Source organism: Nomascus leucogenys, chromosome 12 (genome assembly GCF_006542625.1).
Source record: "Nomascus leucogenys isolate Asia chromosome 12, Asia_NLE_v1, whole genome shotgun sequence".
Classification (NCBI taxonomy): Eukaryota; Metazoa; Chordata; class Mammalia; order Primates; family Hylobatidae; genus Nomascus; species Nomascus leucogenys.
Genome location: NC_044392.1, coordinates 61,882,882 through 61,903,918, shown reverse-complemented (window position 1 = coordinate 61,903,918; position 21,037 = coordinate 61,882,882). Strand labels below are relative to the sequence as shown.

Genomic DNA, 21,037 nt, shown 5'->3' with positions numbered 1-21,037 from the left:
ATGCCTGGCAAAGATTTTAGGATGAATAAATTACTAGGGAAGTGGAGAACAGCTTTTTAGGGGTTCAGAAGTAGTTGTCCAGGGGCTGAATCTGAATAGTTTGCCCAACAGTGTTAGCTTTTCAAAAAAATTTTTTAAATTAAAAAATTTCTTTTTCAGACGGAGTTTTGCTCTTGTTGCCCAGGCTGGAGTGCAATGGCGCGAGCTTGGCTCATTGTAACCTCCACCTCCTGGGTTCAAGCGATTCTCCTGCCTCAGCCTCCCAAGTAGTTGGGACTACAGGTGCCCGCCACCACAACCGGCTTTTTTTTTTTTTTAATTTTTAGTAGAGACGTGATCTCACCATGTTGGTCAGGCTGATCTCGAACTCCTGACCTCAAGTGATCCACCTGCCTTGGCCTCCCAAAGTACTGGGATTACAGGCATGAGCCACTGTGCCCAGCCTTTTTTTTTTTTTTTTTATTTGCATTTGAATGTCTTTAAATAGAGCTTTTACCTTCCAGTTCCCACAACCTACAACTCTACATTTGTTTTACAGCCTCACGCATTTACACCTGCTTAGCCCCAGAAGGTATTAGAGTTTTTAATCTCTCAATTGGCATACAGGAGGGTGAGAAGTTGAAATTCCAGTAGGAGAGATAACAGTAGTGGGAAGTAGTGAGGGCCCAGAGAGAGTGGGGCAGTGAGATAAGAAAGAAGGAGACAACACAAAATAAGTAAATAGGACACGCTGGCCTGGCGGATTGAGGGAGAGAGGGGAGTCAAGGGTTAAACCGATGAGACAATGCTGCTGAAGTCTGCAGAGGCTGAGGGGCGGCTCTGAAGGATATGTTGGGTTTAGGTTGTGGCAGGATATCTCAGGGCCTTGTCTAACGGCAGGTGACAATTTGGGCCTGGTGCTCAGAAGAATAATGGTAGCTGGGGACGCAGATCAGCCCTGGCGTGGAGGCGGTAGGTGAAATGGAGGTGGAAGTGAGGTGGGTAAGAGTGTGCAGGGAGAGGGTGGAGGGCTGGAGGAGCCTTCTCACTGCGAGGAGGTGTGCAGAAGAGTCAGGATGGCAGCAAAGCTGGATCTCATGCAGGATCCCAGAGTCAGAAAAGGAGAGAACCTCCAGGAGGGAGGGGCTGATTGGCTGCCGGAGGCACTTTGGCAGCCGAGGACAACATGGGTTGGAAACACGTCCTTTAATAAGCCATTGACTTTGAGCATTGGTGAGCAGGTCAGCAGGGGTGAGCGTCGTCGGCGTGGTTGGGCTCTGCTCCTTCAGTAAGGGAGCACTGCGGCAGTGGAGCTCCGGCTTCGCCTGAGGGGCTGGTATGGACTCCCGGCACAACCTGGCTCTAAACTGGACAGTGGAAGGGTGGCCTCTGCTCTGACCTGTCACTGTGTCTTCCCTGAACGGCTGTGCTTGGCCAAAGCTGAGCTGTTCATAGTTGTCCCACACTAGCTCACTCTGCGCTTCTCCCCAGATGGCCTAGAAGACCAGGCCCTCTCTGCTCCTCAAGCCAGGAGCTGCTCTCGGGTCAATAAGCTGGGGTTGCTGGAACTTTTCGGACTGCCGAGGTCACTTCCGCTTCCCGGTTGTCTGACCACTCGCCAGTTTTTTGCTTGCTCTTTAGCGGCTCCTCCTCCTTGTAGCTCAGCACCCTGTGAGGTTGAAGAGGCGGCTGCTCAGCTGTGGCTGAAAGTGAGGAAGCTCCCTTTAGGGGGTAAGGGTTGGAGTTTGAGATGAAAACTGTTTGGTGCCGCTTGGCTTCACATTTTCCCCCAAAGTGAAAATCCAGCTGGTTTGTTCCCCTGGTTTGTCTCTGAAGCAGTATCTGGTATTTATAGAAGACTGAGCCAAGGGCCAATCAGCTCAGAATGGAAATGCCTGAGCCTGGAGTTCTCTGGAGCAACCGTCTCCTGGCTTTCTCTCCCTAGAGTTCAGCTAAGGTTTTCTCTCGAAAACTTTAAAGCCCTGAGAAGTTTGAAGAGACACAAACAGGGGAAAGGACCCTAAAGCACACTGTCTTTCTCTTGGCATCGACGTCTTGTGTGTTTTTTTATGGTTGATAGCAAGAAGGTAGCTGAAGAGCTAGGAGAATGGCCTGGGGCGGGGCGCAAGGAGCAGCTGCAGCGTCCAGCTGTCTAGGGTGATGGGCATTGTCTCCTGTTCCTGCAGCCTCTAGGACCTCCTGCTTCTGAATTATGTGCCTGTGCTAACCTACTGGGACAGAATTGTTGTTTTTAGCATGTACCTTCCAGTTGCAAGGAAAAGGAATGGGATATTTGACATTTTAAAAGACAGCTGGAATGAGTGAGATATCAACTGACACATTCATTAAATGTCATCACTTTTGTTTCTCTTCCACGTTCAGTGCTTAAGTTATGCTAAATTAATTACCCAGCCACTTGATTTATTCCTTACACCCCCCTCTCTGCTTCCTGCCACCCTCTCCAGGCTTAAGAGCAGCACAAGTTACCCGGTTGTAAAGGCTGAGCAGGGGCCTTCAGAGAAAGAGGAGACTGTCCAGGCAGCTAGGCTGCAGGATGTTCTCACAATGGAGTCAGAAGCCGATCCTGACCACTGCCATGAAAGTTGTCATCCCCCTGTTTTACAGATGAGGGAATTGAGGCTCAGAGAGCATAAGTGATCCATCCAGGGCAGACTGGGGAGGCTCGAGGAGCCAGAATTTAACCCAGGTCTTCTGCCTCTAGGCTCTTGAGCTTACCAAATGTATTGGTGTCAAAGAGGCAAATCTATCTTCACATGCTAGGTAGCCACGGGGATTAAATAAACTGAAGAATAAAATTTCACACCCCCCTCTCGCCCCTACTTCCTTGTCAGGGAGAGGGAGAGCCAGGAGCAGGAGGACAGCTACAGGTTAGCATCCAGGAGGCAGTTGAAGAATCTCTCTGCACAGTAAGTCAGTTACATTTGGATCATTCGGCAAAGAAAGTTCTTAGTAATTTAAGGAAGACAATGTGTGAAGTTTGTCTGGCTCTTTGATTTCACAATCCATTTTAACTGCTGTGTGTCATTGTTGGTAATTTTTCCAGAGAGATGAAAGACCATGGTACAAAGGGCCATAGCCCTTTCAACTGTGATTAGCAAGTCCTCTGTCATCTCAGGGACTCACATTTCCACAAACAGAAGTTCTAGCCCCAGGTTTCATTCCTTATTGCTCCAGCCTGAAATGTTCCCACAGACCTAGCCTAGGTACAGACTGCAAGGTGAAGCCACAGAGAAAAGCAGAAATGCTACATGGCTCACGAAAGCCTAGGGCATCTGCCCACGTTGGTGCTCTGTGTATCTCTGGATAATCTCTGATGTGTCACCAAACTTCCCCAAACTGTGTGGAAAAAAGAGCCACCTCAGGGAAAAGAGTCACATATCTCCTCCATTCCTTCCCCCAGTACTAATTTACTGTGAGTTGGTCGCCCTCAGCTGAGATTGCTGCAGGAGGTGATTCACCACTCTGTTACTGAAAGGAAAGAGATGCAAGGAGGCAGGAGAGCTGAGCTAGCCTGTGGGAGTGCCTGAGTTTGCAGGGTTCCTCTGAACCCTCCGTATTGTCTGCCCTCTCCTGTGGCAGCTCATCAGCTCATCACCAAATTTCCCTTTTTGTCAAGTCTCATGGCTCAGGTTTTGTCTGGAACTGCATATTGTAACAGCGTGATGAGCTCTCCTGCCTTTTTGAAGCTCAACACTGCTTTTCAGTAGAGCTGTGAGGTTATACCGGCTTCATTCTTCCTTGCATTGTCCATCATTTTCATCATTGTCATTTGGGGTTACTGGCTATGGTTGGGTTTGATAGGCAGATCCCACAACTCTTCAGCTGCTCCTGGAGGAGTAACTGTTATAGGGGATCAAATTAGTATGCATGGCTGATGGTTCTCAAAGAGGCCATCACGGGCCCCTCTCCTGGAAGGGATGAGGCTGGGGTTTCAGAAGGTACATTTAGGGGTACACCATGAAGGGATATGCATAGTTGTCTGGGTTAGGTAATCCTTCTCTAGGATGTCTTAAATCTCTGGTATTTCTCAAGCTTTGCTCTTACTGTATTACAGAGTAATTTTCTATTTCTTCGTTTGTCTCCTCCTCTGAATTGTGAGCTCCTTAAAGAGCTATGTTTTATTAGAAGGCAGCTTAGCATCATGCTTAAGCATGTGAGCTCTGGGATTTAATTACCCAGGTTCAGTTTCATGATCTTGGGCAAGCTCTTTACCCTCTTAGGGCTGGAGGGAGAATTAGATGAGATTTTGTGTGTAAAGCACTTAGAACAATGCCTGGCATATAGTAACTGCTTAGTGTATGTTATTATTATTATTGAATTTTCATGTCCTCATTTCTAACATGATACCTGATATACATTAGATGCTCAACACATGTGTTTTGAGTGAATAGATGAGTAAATACCCATGTGTATGTAGAAAAAGAGGTGAGCCTGCCATAATGTGAGTAAGCCCAGTTGAAGTTCTTGAGCATTCTGGGGCTGAGGTAGGGCAGGAGAGAGAAGCTGGGCTTCAGGATTGAGTTCTGTTATCGGGTTGGGAATTGGGCCAGGACATTTGCAGTTGTAGGAAATGACTTTCACAGGGAATTGGTAAGAGTTGAGTTTAGTGTAAAAGGTCTGGTTAGCTGGGTTTGACTTCCACATGTACTTGGTTCTGTACCAAGGATCACAACATGTGTATATCAGGAGGGTTCTCAGAGCAGTGGTGGATTTATGGACAGAATGTCAGCAAATGGCACCTTGTGGAGTGATTATGGTGTCTTCAAGAGTTCCTGCCAATATTACCCAAAGTAACCTACAGATTCAAGGCAATTTGTATTAAAATCCCAATGATGTTTTTTAAAGAAATTGAAAACTTCATCCCAAAATTCATATGGAATCTCAGGGAACCCTACATGGCCAAAACAATTTTGAAAAAGAACAAAGTTGAAGGACTCATTCTTCCTGATTTCAAAGCTTACTTCAAAGCAACAGTAATCAAAACAGTATGGAACTGGCATGAAGACAAACATATAGACCAAATAATTAGAACAGACAGCTTAGTAATAAACCCTTGCTATATATGGTCAAATGGTTTTTGACAAGAGTATCAGGACCATTCAATGGGGGGAAAGGACAGTCTTTTCAACAAATGATGATGGGAAAACTGGATACCCACAAGCAAAAAAATAAAGTTGGACCCTTACCTTACAGTATATGGAAAAATTAACTCAAAATGGATCAAAGGCCTAAATGTAAAGAGCTAAACCTATACAACTCTTAGAAGAAAACAGAGGAAATCTTCATGACATTGAATTTGGTGATGATTTACTGGATACAAAGGCACAAGCAACAGAAGAAAAAACACAAATTGGACTTCATCAGAATTAAAAGCTTTTGTGCCTCAAAGGACATGGTCAACAGCGTTAAAGTGCAGCCCATAGAATAGGAGATAATGTTTTCAAATCACATATCTGATAAAAGATTAATGTCCAGAATATATAGAGAACTCCTACAACTCAACAATAACAACAAAAACAACCCAGTTCGAAATGGGTAAAGGGCTTAAGTCGACATTTTTTCCAAAGAAGACACACAAATGGCCACTAAGCACATGAAAAGATGGTCAACATCACTAACCATTAGGAAAATGCAAGTCAAAACCACAATGAGATACTACTTCACACCCATTAGGATGGCTACTATCATAAAAGCAAGGGTTGGTGAAGATGTGGAGATACTGGAATTCTTGTGCAGTGCTGATGGGAATGTAATAAAATAGTGCAGCTGCTATGGAAAATAGTATGGTGGTTCCTCAAAAAAATTAAAAACAGAATTACTGTATAGTCCAGCAATTCTATTTCTGGGTATATACCTAAAAGAATTGAAAGCAGGGTCTCAAAGAGATGTTTGTACACCTACAGTGTACAATAGTAGCATCATTCATAAAAGCTAAAACATGGAACCCACCCAAATAGCCATTGGTGAGTGAATGGATAAACATGTGGCATATCCATACAATGGAATATTATTCTGCCTTAGAACAGAAGGAAATTCTGACATATACTACAACATCTGTTGAGGACATGATGCTAAGTAAAATAAGCCAGCCATGAAAGAAAAAGCCTGTGTATTCCACTCATATGAAGTACTTAGAGTAGTCAAATTCATAAAGACAGAAAGTAGGATGGTGGTGGCCAGGGGCTGGGGGAAGGGAGGAATGGGGTGTTAGTGTTTAATTGGTAGAGAGTTTTAGTTTTGCAAGATGAAAAGACCTTTGTGGGTGGATGACGTTGATGTTAGCACAACAATGTGAATGTACTTAATGCCTCTGAACCATACAATTAAAAGTGGTAAATTTTATGTTATGTATATTTTACACAGTTCTTTTTAAAATATCAAAGGCCGAGCTGATGGGAGACAAAAAAAGAGTTGGGGTCCTGCAAACATAGGTGAAAATGGACTTTTGTGAATCGAGTTATACTGAGGCAACTTGGATTCGCTTGTTATGAAGAATCATTTTAGGAAGCCCTTGATTGATCTGTTTTTGTTCATCAGCATTTGCATCAATCACCCTGCTTGGGCACCTCTCCATCATGATTCACGTCACTTTCTTTTCCCTTGACCTCTAAATGCTGATGGTTCCTGAAGAACCTCTTTTTAGGCTCCCTCGTCTAGTTGTACTCTCTTAGTTGTACTCGCTTAGCAGCGTCAGCCTCCTGTCTTCACATCGCTTTGTGGTGTAAGGTTTCTATAAACTAACATCTCACACCTGACCTCGCTGCCAGGCTGCGTCTTGAACTGCAGCTGTCTGCTAGACATCCCTCCAGCATCTCAAACTCAGTTTGGCCCAAACGGGCCTCATCACTTTTTCTTGCTCTGCTGAATTTCTGGTTTCTGTGGAAGGCATAGAACACTTAGTTTCCAAGGTATAAAAACATACAACACTCGGGAAACCCCCTTTCCTCTCCCTGTCTTTCAGATGAGCTCAGCTGTCAGTGGTGTTGCGTTTTCCCTCTGTGACCATCAAATTTTTTAAAAATAGAGATGGGGTCTCGCTATGTTGCCCAGGCTGGTCTCAAACTCCTGGGCTCAAGTGATCCTCCTACCTCGGCTTCTGAAAGTGCTGGGATTACAGGCGTGAACCGCCACAACTGGCTGTGACCACCACATGTTGTACAGGTGCTCTGCCTGTGTCTGGGTTAGCCCTACACTCCCTCTTGAGTGGACGGCCACAACTGCCTGCCCGTCTCTTCACCTCCAGTCTCTCCACATGGGCTTGCTGCTATGAACCAGCCAAGGGAAAGCTGGGGAGAGGCTGGTCCTGTTCCTTCTACTAAGGAATCAGACCTCTGGATAGAGCTCACCCTGAAGGAGAGCAGGATGTGGCACAGATCATAAAGTCCCAAGTGGCTTCTGGCTGATAAATAGTCCAGGGAAGAAAGGCTGGTTAAGTGGATGGGATGAGGCCGCTAGACTGAGTCTCAAAGTCAGAGGAGCAGGTGCCAAGCCACCAATGGAGGGTGGGACAGCAGGTCCAGTTCCCAGTGGAGGCAGTTGGCAAGAGCTACACAGGGGCCAGCTCTAGAGTCTGGTGGGGTGGGGCCAGGGCTGGGAACAGCAGGGCTCCATGGGCAGAAGTCCTGCACTCTGCCTGGGCTGACCAGTACAAGCAGGGTAGCACTTGAACTCAGGGGGTTCACTGTCTCCCCTAGATTCAGGGTAGTGGCAGGCCTAGGAATTCTGGTTCTGGACCTTCACTTGTGTGGGCCCCTCAGTTTGCAGTATGCCTTCTCCCCGCAATTTCCACACTTCCAAATCCCGCTCAGCCTCAACGCCTAGATCAGAGCCACTTCGCACCTGCAGCTGCCACTCATTCTGCTGAGCTGGGATGTTCTTTCTTGGACCTCTATAGCCTTTTACTTCACCTCCCTAACTGCGCTTCCATTTTCTACCTTGAACTATTGTTACTCAGTGCCATTGTACTAGACTAAAAGCTTTCTGTGGGCAAGTCATTGGACGATCAATAGAACACATGGATGCCTGTGTTAGTGTTTCTGAATCCATCGTTCAGTAGCTGTCAGCCTCCATAGGCCTGTTTACGTTCACTGTGGGTCTTCCCAGGTGCTGCTAACTCAGTATTTCCAGTTCTTCTTTCCCTGGGGAACTCGAGCCTCTTATGTTTTGTGAAACTCTTGTCAGTAGTTCTGGCAATGGACTGTGAAGAAAAGTGACGTGTTACTAGAGCATTTAGGCCAGTAGGAGACCCTTCCAAGTGCTCTTTTCCCTCATGGGTGGCAACTAGCAGTGTTTGAGATGTCAGCTGCTCTGTCCACCTGAGTCCCCCTGAATAAATACGATGAGCAAAGCTCCTAGCTGACATGTGATAGCTGAGCAAAGCTCCTAGCTGACCTGTGATGGGCGCCTATCATGGATGAGAAATAGGCTTTTGTGGTTTTCAGCTACTGCAATCTGCAGATTGTAATTGCAGCATAGCCCAGCCCATACTAGCAGACACAATGATCCCTTTGGTTTATTAGCTCTAGATGTGACCAGTACATTGCCGCATCCTGCTGGCTGCTGGGTGACCTGATGGGAAGCCACTGGCAAGGGGAGGCTGCCTCTTCAGGCAGGAGAGTGCTGCTCTCAGCAGTTCAGCTCACTGGGCCTCTCATGGTGGAGCACCCTGCATTTAGATGCAGATGTGCAGAAATGGATGGTCCCTTCCACTCCCCTCTCTACGGACTGCTCTCTAAATTAATTAAAAGCTGCAGGTGAGCAGAGAGATATTCTATTACATTAGAATGTTCTTTTTTTTTTTAAATTTTTGAGGCTGCAATAGTATTTTCCCATGGCTTTGCCAAATTGTGTTTTACGATGGTTAGCAGGATTCCTTTACTGGTGGGTGACAGCATCGTACTTCCCAGATATGAGTGTGTGGCCCACTTCCCTAGGGGAGCTTCAGCATCTGCAGGGGCTGCTTGTTGAGCTGAACAGCTGAGGGAACAGCAGAGCCCTGTACGCCAAATGATCTCCGAGCTGCAAGCCTGACAAAACACAGGTGGATTCCAGCCTGATGAGGTACACAGGTATTCCTTGGACAGAATAAAAAACAAACAAGCCCTTCTGCTGTACCTCTGATAGAAGGGAAATGGTTATCCATGTGAAGCAAAGATTGAAAAGAAAAGCTTTGAGATGTCCTGTGCATGTGTTGACTGCTAAACCCCAGGAACATAAAATGACAAGAGAAATGGGCAAGAGACAGAGATTTAATTGAATAAAAACTCCAGGCTGTGACAGGGGTGGGATGACACGAAGGAGTAATTAACAACATAATATTTTAAATGACAATGCAATTAATTAACATCCTGGGTAAGCGCAGAGGGAGAGGAGGGCATCTTTCAGCCCAGAAACACTGCTAAATAAAGGAAAAGGGAACTTTTCATGTTTTTAAAAAAAACCTATGTGCAAATGGCCCTGGTTATCACGACTTCATCAAAGCTCACAGCAACAACCCGAGAGGTTTCTCCGGCCAGAGAAAGCCAACAAATGAATCAACTTTGTATTTCATTTTTCTCTTCTCTGTGAGGGAAGAGATACTGGGCTAGATAATGAAGTTGGCAGATGTTCAGGTTTCATTCATGATTCAGGCTGAGGACTAGTCTACCTTGAGGGTGCTGGGGATGAGGCTGCAGGAGCTAAAAGCCTCCCTGGGGTGGGCTCCCAAGCCTGTAGGAATTGACCCAGACTGCTAGAGCAGCAGTGGTTGCAGTTGGCCAGGGTGGTGTGGGGGCTGGCTAGAATCTGTTCAGGAAATGATTTTCTGAAACCACTGGGATGTTCACTCAGGGGAGATAGCTGCTTGGATATAAGAAGAATGTCTCAGATGAGCAATACTATTGTGATTCACATTGATCACACTCCCTTCTCCAAGAGGTTAGGAATGGGTTATCCTCACCTGCCTAAGGGTTTAACGATGACATCTGGACATGCATTTTGAGTTTGCTTCCAGAAGGACCTTCTCACACTAATTTCTGGACTCCTTATGACCCAAGAAACTCAGTTGTCTCCTTTGTAATTGCAAGGCCTACAGCATCTGTTCACTGATGGAAGTGACTCTCTTGATGGGGTCAGTCTAGAGTCAGAATCATAATGAAGTCTGTTGCCTGCTAGGAATCTCGTCATGACCTTGAATTTTTTCTCACTCTCAGGAGAACACCCAAATGCAGGACTACCGAACTAGGAAGGCCTGCCAATGACAAGATATCTTGGGAGAAAAGTCATCTTTACACCTGAGTCCCTAGCCTAAGGCTCAGTACAGGGTGGAGTTTAGGTTTATCTACATTTACTTTTCTAAGCAGAAAACTCCTTTTGCCACAATATCCTGTTAACTCATGCCCAACCTGGTCATTTTCAGGGCTAGAAGATACTATGCAGAGTTCTATCAGCAGAGAAATCTGACAACTTGGTTTAAAATGAGGGATACTTTATTGGTCGCTGCTCCTCTACCATGTAACATGTATAAAGAATAAGACACAGGTGTGTGAACAGATTTTTCTGTTCTTGATTTTCCACTGTTAAAAGAAGGGGTTCTTCAGCAGACTTGCCTTTTGCAAGTAGTACACACAGCTCTGGAAACTGGCATTGTGTCACCACAAGTCGAAGTAGAAACTCACCTAAATGCGCTTACTGGGGTTATACAAACTGAGATTGAGCAAATCAACCTGGTTTTAGGGGTTGGTGGGAAGACCACTATTAACTCAACAGAAATGTGCTATTACAACACAGAATAGTTCAAACAATTTTTTTTTTTCCTAAACTGAGTTTGGCCTAAGGTAAAGATCTCAAGGAAACAAGAAACCCTCACAACCACTGAAACAAACAACACTGAAGTACTTGGTAATTTATGGAACTAAAGTTTAAGATGAATATTGTGAAAGAGCCAAAGGGGCTGAAATAGGCTTATGCTGACTCGGTTTCAATCAAAAAGATACTCTTCATAGAAAGATGGACTCAAACTGCTACTTGGATTTCAAAACTCCCCATTTGGAAAAGAACATTTAATCTAGGTTTTTCTTTAATCTGTTTAGGCATTTTAAACAGCAGCTTGATACTTCATGGAATTATAAAGCTATGTATAATGCAGAAGTCATTCCAGAACATATGTTTCTCTCTTACTTTACAATGAAGGTTATCTCTGAGGACAAAGATCTTGTTTTCAAACAAATATGATCATTAACTGTGGCACATCAGAAAACATATGGCGTGTTTAGTTTCGGTGGAATCATTCCTAAAGAAAGTGACTAAGTTCCCATGAGGAATCAAGACATTTTCAATTCATGGGGAAAGCCAGTGAGGAAGGGGTGTGAGGAACCCTGCACATCAGCTAAAGGCTCACAAGCGCCTCAGAGGTCTTGTGATTTCAACACGGGACTGAGGGTCCCAATGTGGTTTATGTCTCGCCAGCGAAGAGCTTCAAAGACTAGTAATTCACCTCACAAAGGCTCTTCCATGGATTCACCCCATTCCTGCAGGGCACTGAAAACGCAGCTGCAGTCCCACCGCGCCTCCTCCTTTTCCAGGGTTGTGGAGCTTGCTGGAGACACAGCATTTCAGAAACTCAATCCACCTCTTTCCAAAAAACTGTACCTTGTATTTTCTAGAACCAACTTCTGGGCTTTCCACCCTTTGTCTTTTCCTACTCTTTTTTTTTTCTTTTCTTACCAGCAGACCCATAAAAAGTGAAAAACCACAAAAACATCACCTTGGGAGACAGAAAAGACTAAGACAGATCTGACCACACGACAAGTGTCTCAGCCTTGACCTACACAGGAGCAGGTAAGACTCTGGAGTGATGGACGGCTGCTGCTGCTGCCGCCGCTGCGACTGCACAACACTGTTTAGACGGTTGAACAAGTGCAAAGAGAACATTGCTGAGTCCCATTTGTGTTATTTGGCCGCACATCTCATGGTGTCGGAGGTGGTTTTGGAGATGAGCACGAGCTCTCACTGTCGAAGCTAGCAGCTCGGCCCTGCCACTGCAAAGAGGAGAACAATCTGTTTATTAATTGCTAAAGGAATTTACATTTCAACTTGCAAAACTGAACTGGCCCAATGCACTGAATTCACCTTTCCCAGCTTCTCATAAGCTTTCTTGAATTTTGCTGTCAGCCATGCAAAAACATAAGGGAAACAGTTTAAAGTTTCTAGTTTGGAATACCTGATTTTCAAAAAGACCTACTGCAGAGATAATTAAAGCTTTCTTAACTCTCTCTCTCTCTCTCTCTGTGTATATGTGTGTGTGTGTGTGTTTGTGTGTGTGAATGAGGTGCTCTGACTGGGCCATTTCTGTGTACTTCAGCCATTTTTCACACTGAAAATCATATGTTAGCAGCGAAAGAGGCAGTGTGCAGAATATGTCCTTACTGCCAAGAACCCATGGTCATGCATTATTAGCAATTTGTCTGGGAGCTGATAGTACAGCTAAAAATCTGATACTGCTTTAGCTTTGAGCTGTCTCCTTTGCTCTTCATTCTTCCTATGGGCATTTGCACCTGACTTGTGGAGAGGAGAGGTGTGAGCAGACCCTTCTGGGCTTCTGCAACCCCTTTCTCCTCCCCGGCTCTCCTAGCTCACAGACTGCCTCCTATCAGCCCGACTCTAACCCTTCTGTGAAAGGGGTGATGTAATGAGGCGTAATGGAGTGAAGGAGAGGGCTGAGGCTGGGTGGACTTGAGCCATTCAATCCTTCTTTAACCAGTCATCGCTGCAGCAGTCATAGCCACAGCAATGTTTACTGAGCAAGGATCTGACCCCATGAATATTCTTGACCTGCCTGGGGGCTTTATGTTAATAACTTCAAAGTGAGTCAGTGTCCACTGCTCACCCATCCTTGGAGTGGGCTGAAGAGACCCAGTACTCTCCTGGGTGTCTGCAGGACAGAGCTCCAGAGATAAGAGGTAGGTAGGTGGTCAAGATGGCCTTCCTGATCTGGAAGTGCAGCCCCTTCTGCTTCTCATGAGCGTTGAGGGTCTCCACTGTGGAGTGAGGGGGCTGAGTAGAAGCTGCAACTATGCATCTGTGCATACATGGAGGTTCGGGGTCGGGGGAGGATGTGGTTCTCCCTCAATACAGCCATTTCTAGAAGGGCTGAGCCACCTGAGGAATAGATCACTTTCTATCCAGCATCACCTGTGGAGTAGATGGGAAACCCACAAAGTTCAGGAAGGACCCAGACCTACTCAACTACCTTAATGCTTTCAATTCTAAGGAAAGCTTCTGTTACCCTTCTCTGGGCTCGGTTCTTCATGGGCTTCTTAGGACTCCCTGTGCAGGCCAGCTGAAGATCTTTATGACTAACCAAAAGCCAGACAATCAGGTACCGATGGCCACCATTATGTGACCTAGACCTAAGCAATCTTAGCATGTCAGCACTGGAGGCAGGCTTGGAAGCTGATCCAGTCTAACCTTCTTGTTCGTGCAAATGAGAAAACGAAGACAGAGAAGTCAAGACACAGCTAGCTAGGGGCAGAGCCAGGACCCGAAACCAGGTCTCCTGACACCCAACTAAGTGTATTTTCCACTCCATCCTGCTGCTATCTCAGCATTTGGCCACACGAGGGGAAGAAGGAGACAAAAGGTAATAAGCAACCTAACGTCTTTGGGTCCACACCAGGTACTTACTCCTAACTCCAGGTGGCAGTCTCTCTGCTTGCAGCATCCACGTGAATGAAATCACAACCGAGGGTTTCCCTGGTGAAATATTTTAGATAAATAAATGCCTGGTTGTTGAGGCCACTGTGGCTTCTGACTCAAGTGTTTCTTAACCCGAAGGTGACAACAGATGATTACTAATGCTCTCATTTAACAGACCTTCATTTTAGGAGTTCTACTTTTCTGTTACAACCTTTACTGTTGGTGAAAGGTACATTATAATCACTGGCTTCTTCCCCGAGGAAGCATGCCACTTAAACAACCTGACTGATAGGCCAGGTCAGAGGAGAAAACTTAAAAGGGCTACACAGAGTGTCTTTCTTCCTTTATGTAACAGCCCAAAGAGTAGTGCAAGGAACATAACTGTTTATCCAGAACAAATGAAGAAGGAACACTGGCTCCCCTGCTAGTCCGAGTTTTCCTATGAAGACAAACAAAGGGCGGAGATGGGGTTTGTGGACAATGGAAAGGCGAATGATTCCAGGAGGCTTACAGTGGCTCTGAAATAGCAGCATACCTGTCCCCAGAACACAGGGAGATTATTGTTTCAGAATGCCTGTGTTCCAGTAAGGTCTTTTGTTGCTCTGAAATGGGTCACGTTCCAACAGAGATTAACATCTCTGGCAGATGATCTGAACCCGGCCCCCGTAATAAAATGCCTTGGAGAAGAGCGCGGGTCAACCGTGTGTGTGGTAACAATGAAGACATGTGGCTCTGGGCTGAGAGGGAAGAGGGCTGGTGCCGCAGCTGGGAAAGGCCACTTGTGATGGCTCAATGAATTTTTATTCATGAAAGAATCCCAGCAGAGAAAGACACCTTTTCAGTTAATTTGTTCCCCTCAGCCTTATTTTGAGCCCCAAACAAGTGAGCAAATATAATGCCCTCTGTTCTCATTAATAAAAAAGAAATGATCGCAGCACTTGAAAATCCCTTAAGAAAGGTGCGAGATAAATACAGAGCGCTTTGCAGATATGATGCCATTTATCTTCCCAGGAGCTGGAGATTTCTTTATGATTATACAAATGGGAGATACAAGTTTCAGGAGCAAAGTGCTTGCTCAATATCCAGAACAGGAACGAAAAGAAGGTAGGATGTGAGCTCTGAGGATGAGCGGGAGGTTTGCCTCCAAGCAAAATGCATCGCGTGGACACAAGGTGCTTACTTAATGTCAGCCCTGTGGGGGTTTACATGCATTTTAATCAAGATATTTAAACTGTGGGCGCTAAATGTGTCAGCGACAATTTTAAATAAACGTGAACTATGGAAATCCCAGGTTGCCGAGATGAGTGTCATTTTCAGCTTCTTGATATAGAGAATGATCAGCTGAGCAGAAAATGGCAGGATCGTGCGTGGGGGAGGGGGCATTCCTGGGAGCTTGGCCTGCGAGGTCAGGAAGAAAGTAAACCCAAAAGATATCAATTTATTCTTGTTTTGTTTTCCATATACTGTTACTTTCCCTTTACTGTCTCATCAAATATTCATTTTCAAGGGCTTGATTCTATTTTATCTTTCTTTTGTAGTCTGAACCAGTGAGTTAGAGTTCTCAAAGAAACAGGGACTTGGAATCAATTATTTGGCTTAATTAGGTTGTATTCATCATGAAGGAGAGTGATTCTGGGGCCAAGTCCTGGCCCGTCCGTGGTACTCAACACCCCACCCCCAGCTGTAGCCGCTGCTCTGTCACTTTCCATTTTCCACAGGCAGGCCCAGCCTGGTAACAGAGATGGGTTATTGCAGATTCAAGATTAGAAAGGCAGTCACAGCACAAGATGGGGGCTCATGGGCCCAGCCATCGTTTAGGGTTAGAGTTTCCTAGAAAAGCAAAGATGGGAAGGGCTTATCCCCTCATTTTACCAAGGAATCCAAAGACCAGAGTGGGGTAGTGAGTTTTCTTTTTCTTTTCTGTTTTTTTGAGACAGAGTCTCGCTCTGTCACCCAGGCTGGAGGGCAGTGGTGCGATCTCAGCTCACTGCAAGCTCTGCTTCCCGGATTCACACCATTCTCCTGCCTCAGCCTCCCGAGTAGCTGGGACTACAGGCACCCGCCACCACACCCGGCTGATTTTTTGTATTTTTAGTAGAGACAGGGTTTCACCGTGTTAGCCAGGATGGTCTCAATCTCATGACCTCATGATCCACCCGCCTCGGCCTCCCAAAGTGCTGGGATTACAGGCGTGAGCCACCGTGCCCGACCGGGCAGTGAATTTTCTAAGGCCCTACAGCTGACCAGAGGCCTCTTAGCTCTCATTCCATGCCCTCCCGCTAAGCCATCCTAAACAGTTTAGTATACTTGTTCTATTCTTAAATATCTTCAAAGGATGATAAGCGGGCGAGGAGAGGTGGTGGGGTGGATGGGGCTGTCATGACCTCTCCCTGGGTTGAACCAACACAGCCTTCAGTGAGTTGCTGGATGCTGTCTGCAGCTTGTCTAGCGTCCTGCCCAGCAGCGCCTCCTGTATTGTGGGTTCATCACCCACACTCTGTAGAAAGGGCTTTCTGGAAAAGAGGGACAGGGTCTCCCCTGGGGGAGCTGAGAGATGAGGGACTGGCCTCACTCATTAAAGCTCCACAGCTATGGGACAATCAAGGCACCCACAAGACAGAATATATGAAGCCTCAACTGCCAGAAACTTTGCTTCTTTTTATCTCTTGATGCTGCCCCAAAGGTCACAGGACAGAAGCTGCACAGAGCACACACTTCCTGTCTGGGGAGGTGATTCAATTAGCCTGTCCCCCATCCCCCCACAACTGAGGTCCTTATCACCTGTGTTTCCACGGGTCCAATCCCCTTGGCTCTCAGGCTCTCCTGAGACACCTCAGCCTGCCAGAAACAGGTGGAAATGGGCTTGTCCTCCATGAGAGGACAGGGAGCCGGCAGGTTCTATGGGTTTGCAGACCTGACTTCTCTGCATCATAGAGTGTGGGGAGGGGATGACTCCGTTTTGAAGGTGACTCCAATTTTAAGACGAGGGGCCATGCAGTGAAAGGGATAAAGCTTTATTTTGTATTAGTAGAATTTCCAATTTATACAGCTCTCTAGACTTATTAGGTTTGAAGCCTGTTAAGATGACAGAATATTCACCCAGCTTTCTAGGATACAGACCAAGGTATGAGATATTGTGAGTGAGGTTTAAGCCTTGTTTGGTCACCCATACTTCCAATCCATTTGAGAAAAAGCAGGCCTGGGGACCACCAGGGTGATAGAATACAGGATCCTAAGTCGGTGGGATTCAGTGGAGGGTGGAGAAGTTTGCAGATATTACTCAAAGGGATATTTTCTTTGCAGTTGAGGGAGAAGTGACAGGGTCAAGATTATACAGCGAGTCAGGAGGGGCCAAGATTGGAGCCCAAGTCCTGGGACTCCCAGCCCAGTGCTCTCTCCATTACGTCTCTGTTAGAACCCAACGCAACCCAGCTCCGCAGCTTTAGCCAGAAAGCGTGACAGCTTGAGGCCATGCTCCCTTCCCCAACAAGGGCGAGAACCAACATTCATAAGAGGAGGAATCTGCTCTTTGGCATCTCTATCCAAGCAGTGAAAACTGCCAAGTGACTGCCTTGCTTGAGACTCAGGGACCTTACTGTTCTGACAGGGGTAGAATGTCTTGCCAAGCTCTGATCTCACCCCCTTGGGGCTTTCTCCTAAAGGACAGACTTGGCCAAGGGCTTTGTGAAAGCATTTCAGACCTGGCACAGTGGTCTGCTGGGAAGTCTTCTTCAAAGTTCTTGCTTTTCATTAAGAACTCAGTGTTGCTTTTAAAATGCCCAACACCAGGGGCTTTATGTTGGCAGCCTCCACCTTCTTCCTCCATTTCCTTTTGGCCTATTATACACTGGGTAAGAAGCATGTGGCCCTCATGCCCACCTTTCCACAAAGGGCCGAGGGTGTCACCGCAGCCGACTGCCATTCTCCAGCCCACACTGCCATGCAGCAAACATGCCAAGGGCCAGGTGACCTCACCCACCTCTTTGAAGGATTTCTTTACCTCCACCAAGGAGTGCCAGTGTGCGATGGGCTTCCGGGGGTATGCCAGCATCTCGTTCCAGTGGTCCCTGCCCAGGCCTTCGGCAGTGATCCCCACACGACAGACTCCTATGATCTCATTGTGGCCCACTCTGAGGGAGAAACAAAAGTCCCAGCACTGGCTACCAGACATGCCCTCAGAAAGGAGGTCCAGTGCGGGGAGTGGTAGGACTCTGCCCGATGGGTCTAACTCAGAACTCTAAGCTCTGAAAACAGATGCTTGGCAGGGCTTCTGGGTGTCAGCGGCGGTGAAGCCTTTGCCTAGTCCCCTTCAGTGGACACTGGACACAGGCAGATAAGCAAAGGTTATAAACTTGTTTGGAATCTCAAGAAGAGGTGGGCAGATAGCCTGAGTATGGGAGGTCAGACAGTCTAAGTCTCTTCACTTATTTGACCCCGCCAACACATTACCACCTCACTGAGACATCAGTATTTGCAAATAAATCGACAGTCTCTGAGCACCATTTCTCCAAAACCCCAGTGGCTGGAATGTGATTTATTCACTCGGTAAGAACATCAATTATCCCTTAAGTATGTTCATCAGTACTATGCCTGAGAACTTGGGCTAAAAGTCCTGTATTGAGGCTTTATTGCATGGTTTCTTTCTCCTTTAGCTAAAGTGACAAGTGGAGAGAAGAAGTTATGGGGAATGGAGTAGTTGAAAAATGTTTTTGAGCCAGCCTAGATGGAAGAGCAGGATGTGTGGAAGAGACGAAAAATATCTGAGGAAGGGGAGATCCGATTGGATGGATATGCTGGGTCCAGATTAGGGAAGCCCGTCAGAGTCCAAGGGAAAAGCCTGGATCACAGGAGCCATTAATGGTTCTTGAGAAGGGCAGGTCCAGGAAGAAACCTGTCATTTAGGAAGATGTGTCTTTAGTATGTTGACTGAATTGGGGCAGGAATTGATGGAGGCAGGGGTCAGCTAGGAGGCTGCACAGCCATGCCAGGGTGACAGTAGTAGCAACAGCAGAAATAGAGAGGATAGAGGGGCATTTCAAAGGCCAGATAATAGGACTTGGTGTCAGATGGAAGAATGGGAATAGCAAGAGGTGAATTCAGGGAAACTGATGGATAGAGCCGCCCCTGATGGAAATAGGCCAGTTGGGAAAAGAACTTTGAACCTTTGCTAAGGGAGAATCTATGCTCTTCCTCAAACTCCTGTACCCTTCTTGGGTACAGATAGATTTGAGGCCTGAACCCTAAAGCTGAGCCCTGAATCATAAGGTCTAAGGTCAAGGAGCTCTGTGCTGGTGCTGGAGTGGGAGTGAGGGGTGGAATTATGTCCCTCTAGGACGCCTACCTACCGATCATAGTCCATGACTGAGATGAGCAGACTGACTTGATCCATGTTTTCCGGGGGAATGTCAAAGATGATGGCCTCATTGTAGACAGGATTGAGAGTGTTTTTCTTAATGGTTGTTTTCTTCTTCTTCAGCCTCCTCCCATCACAAAGCAGGGACACTTTCACATAGGGATCTGTGCCAATGGGGACAGAGAAAAGGGAATGGAGTATGTTAAAGAGATGTCTGCAAACATCATTTGCAGCAAAGGGACCGAAGCCCTAGACCTACTGCTGCTCATCAGATGGTATCAGTGGGTTGTTAAAATAATTAAACCACCTTGTATTTATGTAGCACACCTGTCTCTGAGGACACTCTGTGCTTAATAAATGCAGAGTCTTTAGCTACCTCAGTATTCTTGGGAGAACGCCTAATGGACTTTTACTAATGGGGAAGCTGGCCCCAAATCAGACATGATACCTGCCGATGGGTATGCAGTTCACAGCCCTAAATCTCAGCTCGTCAATCGCTGACTGACTCAAAAAGGTGATGAGGCTGAACAATGACACTATTTCTTTTACCTGTGGGGAGTACTTTTCTTTGAGTGGCTTTTTTGTTTTACCAGAATTATTAACCAAAGGATAAAGATTTTGGGGCGGGGTAAAAATAGGACTCAACAATGGCCGAGGAGACACAATGTGTCAGAGTGAAATGAACAGCAACAATCACAATGCTGTTCATGTCCTCCCCACCTGACAACATAATTTTGGGTCCCATTGTCTCAATAATCTCATTTCCATTTGGCATCTAGAAGGCATGAAGTGGCCCTGCTCTGCTTCCCTGGAAGCCGTTTCCTGCCCACTTCTGGGCAGTGGAGGATGAGGGAGCTGCGGCCCGGGGAGACTCAGGGCAGCTGGTTGACATTTCCTTTCTCATTGGGATCTTGGTTTCTCTCCATCTTGCAAAGAGATGCTTTTATTGAACTTCCATGTGCCTTACATCCTTTTGTTTTCCTTAGTTTTCTGAATGGGTATTTCATGGTCATCTTTCTACCCTGAAATTTTCTACTCATCTAAGTGAAGTGAAACCTATTGTATCTCCTAGAACAGGTGTCTCGGTCACCATCATAATTGTTATTTATGCTGCACAGCTCAAGAAATGGGAGGGTGGCTCACAGGTAATAATAGCTTTCGAGACGCTGATGTGCTGAGATACCTTGTTGCCCAGAAACCAGGGCTCCTGTGAATCTGTCAGGAGGTGCCAGCCAAGCAGCTGCTCCCCAGCTCTGTGATTCATAGGCATATGGTTCTATCTCCTGGACACTGAGCACCCACTAGGGCCCTGTACTCCCTGGCATCATTCAGATGGCAGATGAGGCACACATCCATGGTGGCAACTAGAGAGAACTGTGACACTTGATCAGAAACCCCAAGCCTGAAAGGCATTTTTGTAGACACCTAAATGAGCTGCCGACTAATCCATGTGGCAGCAGTAGCTATGCCTTAACTATGGGGACATGAGTTTGTGTTTATGGAGAGACCATGAGGTGTTTAATCAACCTGCTGTCTCTAATTACACATTTGAAAGGACCCTCTCTCAGGGACTTTCAGTAAAAAGGAAGTAAGAGTTTTGAGAACTGGCATGAGGCTCTAGTTTCCACAGATTCCATTCTCTATGGATATGCCCCAGGACGTTATTCAGGTTCAGGTAGACAGATGGGCAGAGCTAGCCCCAAGACCTGTCTTTAACACAGCAGCTTGCAAAATCCATAAGGATGTACCTTGCCTTGCAAAGTGGCTCCAGACTTGAGGTTGCTCAGGTGCTGCCTCATTCACCTGCTGTATCTATTTCCATACACTCCCACATCAGGGCAGATTTCCATATCATGAGGCTTGGAAAAATAGAGGCAGAGCCACTTGTCCCATGGGCCACTGAGCAAATGTCTTAGCAACCTTCCCCAGCTCTGTTCACCCCTACAAGGCATATCAATTTTTTTAAGAGACAAGGTCTTGCTGTTTTGCCCAGTCTGGTCTTGAACTCCT

The 21,037-nt window shown here is 46.3% G+C and overlaps 1 protein-coding gene across 4 annotated transcripts in view; it reads right to left on the bottom strand.

Annotated features, from left to right (window-relative positions):
• Nucleotides 1–9,230: 9,230 nt before the first annotated feature.
• The window catches only part of SYT6 (synaptotagmin 6), a 64,577-nt gene continuing 52,770 nt past the window's right edge, over nucleotides 9,231–21,037 (bottom strand). For 2 of the 4 annotated variants that reach the window (XM_030823234.1, XM_030823231.1), the window contains exons 5-7: nucleotides 19,020–19,191; nucleotides 17,654–17,804; nucleotides 9,231–12,017 (exon numbers count right to left, since the gene is read on the bottom strand). In XM_030823234.1, coding sequence (XP_030679094.1) covers nucleotides 11,946–12,017; nucleotides 17,654–17,804; nucleotides 19,020–19,191 — 395 coding nt within the window. In that variant the 3' untranslated portion in view covers nucleotides 9,231–11,945. Of the gene's footprint in view, nucleotides 12,018–13,713; nucleotides 13,732–17,653; nucleotides 17,805–19,019; nucleotides 19,192–21,037 lie in introns of those variants that run through there. The other 2 variants (XM_030823232.1, XM_030823233.1) reach the window with 2 other exon arrangements.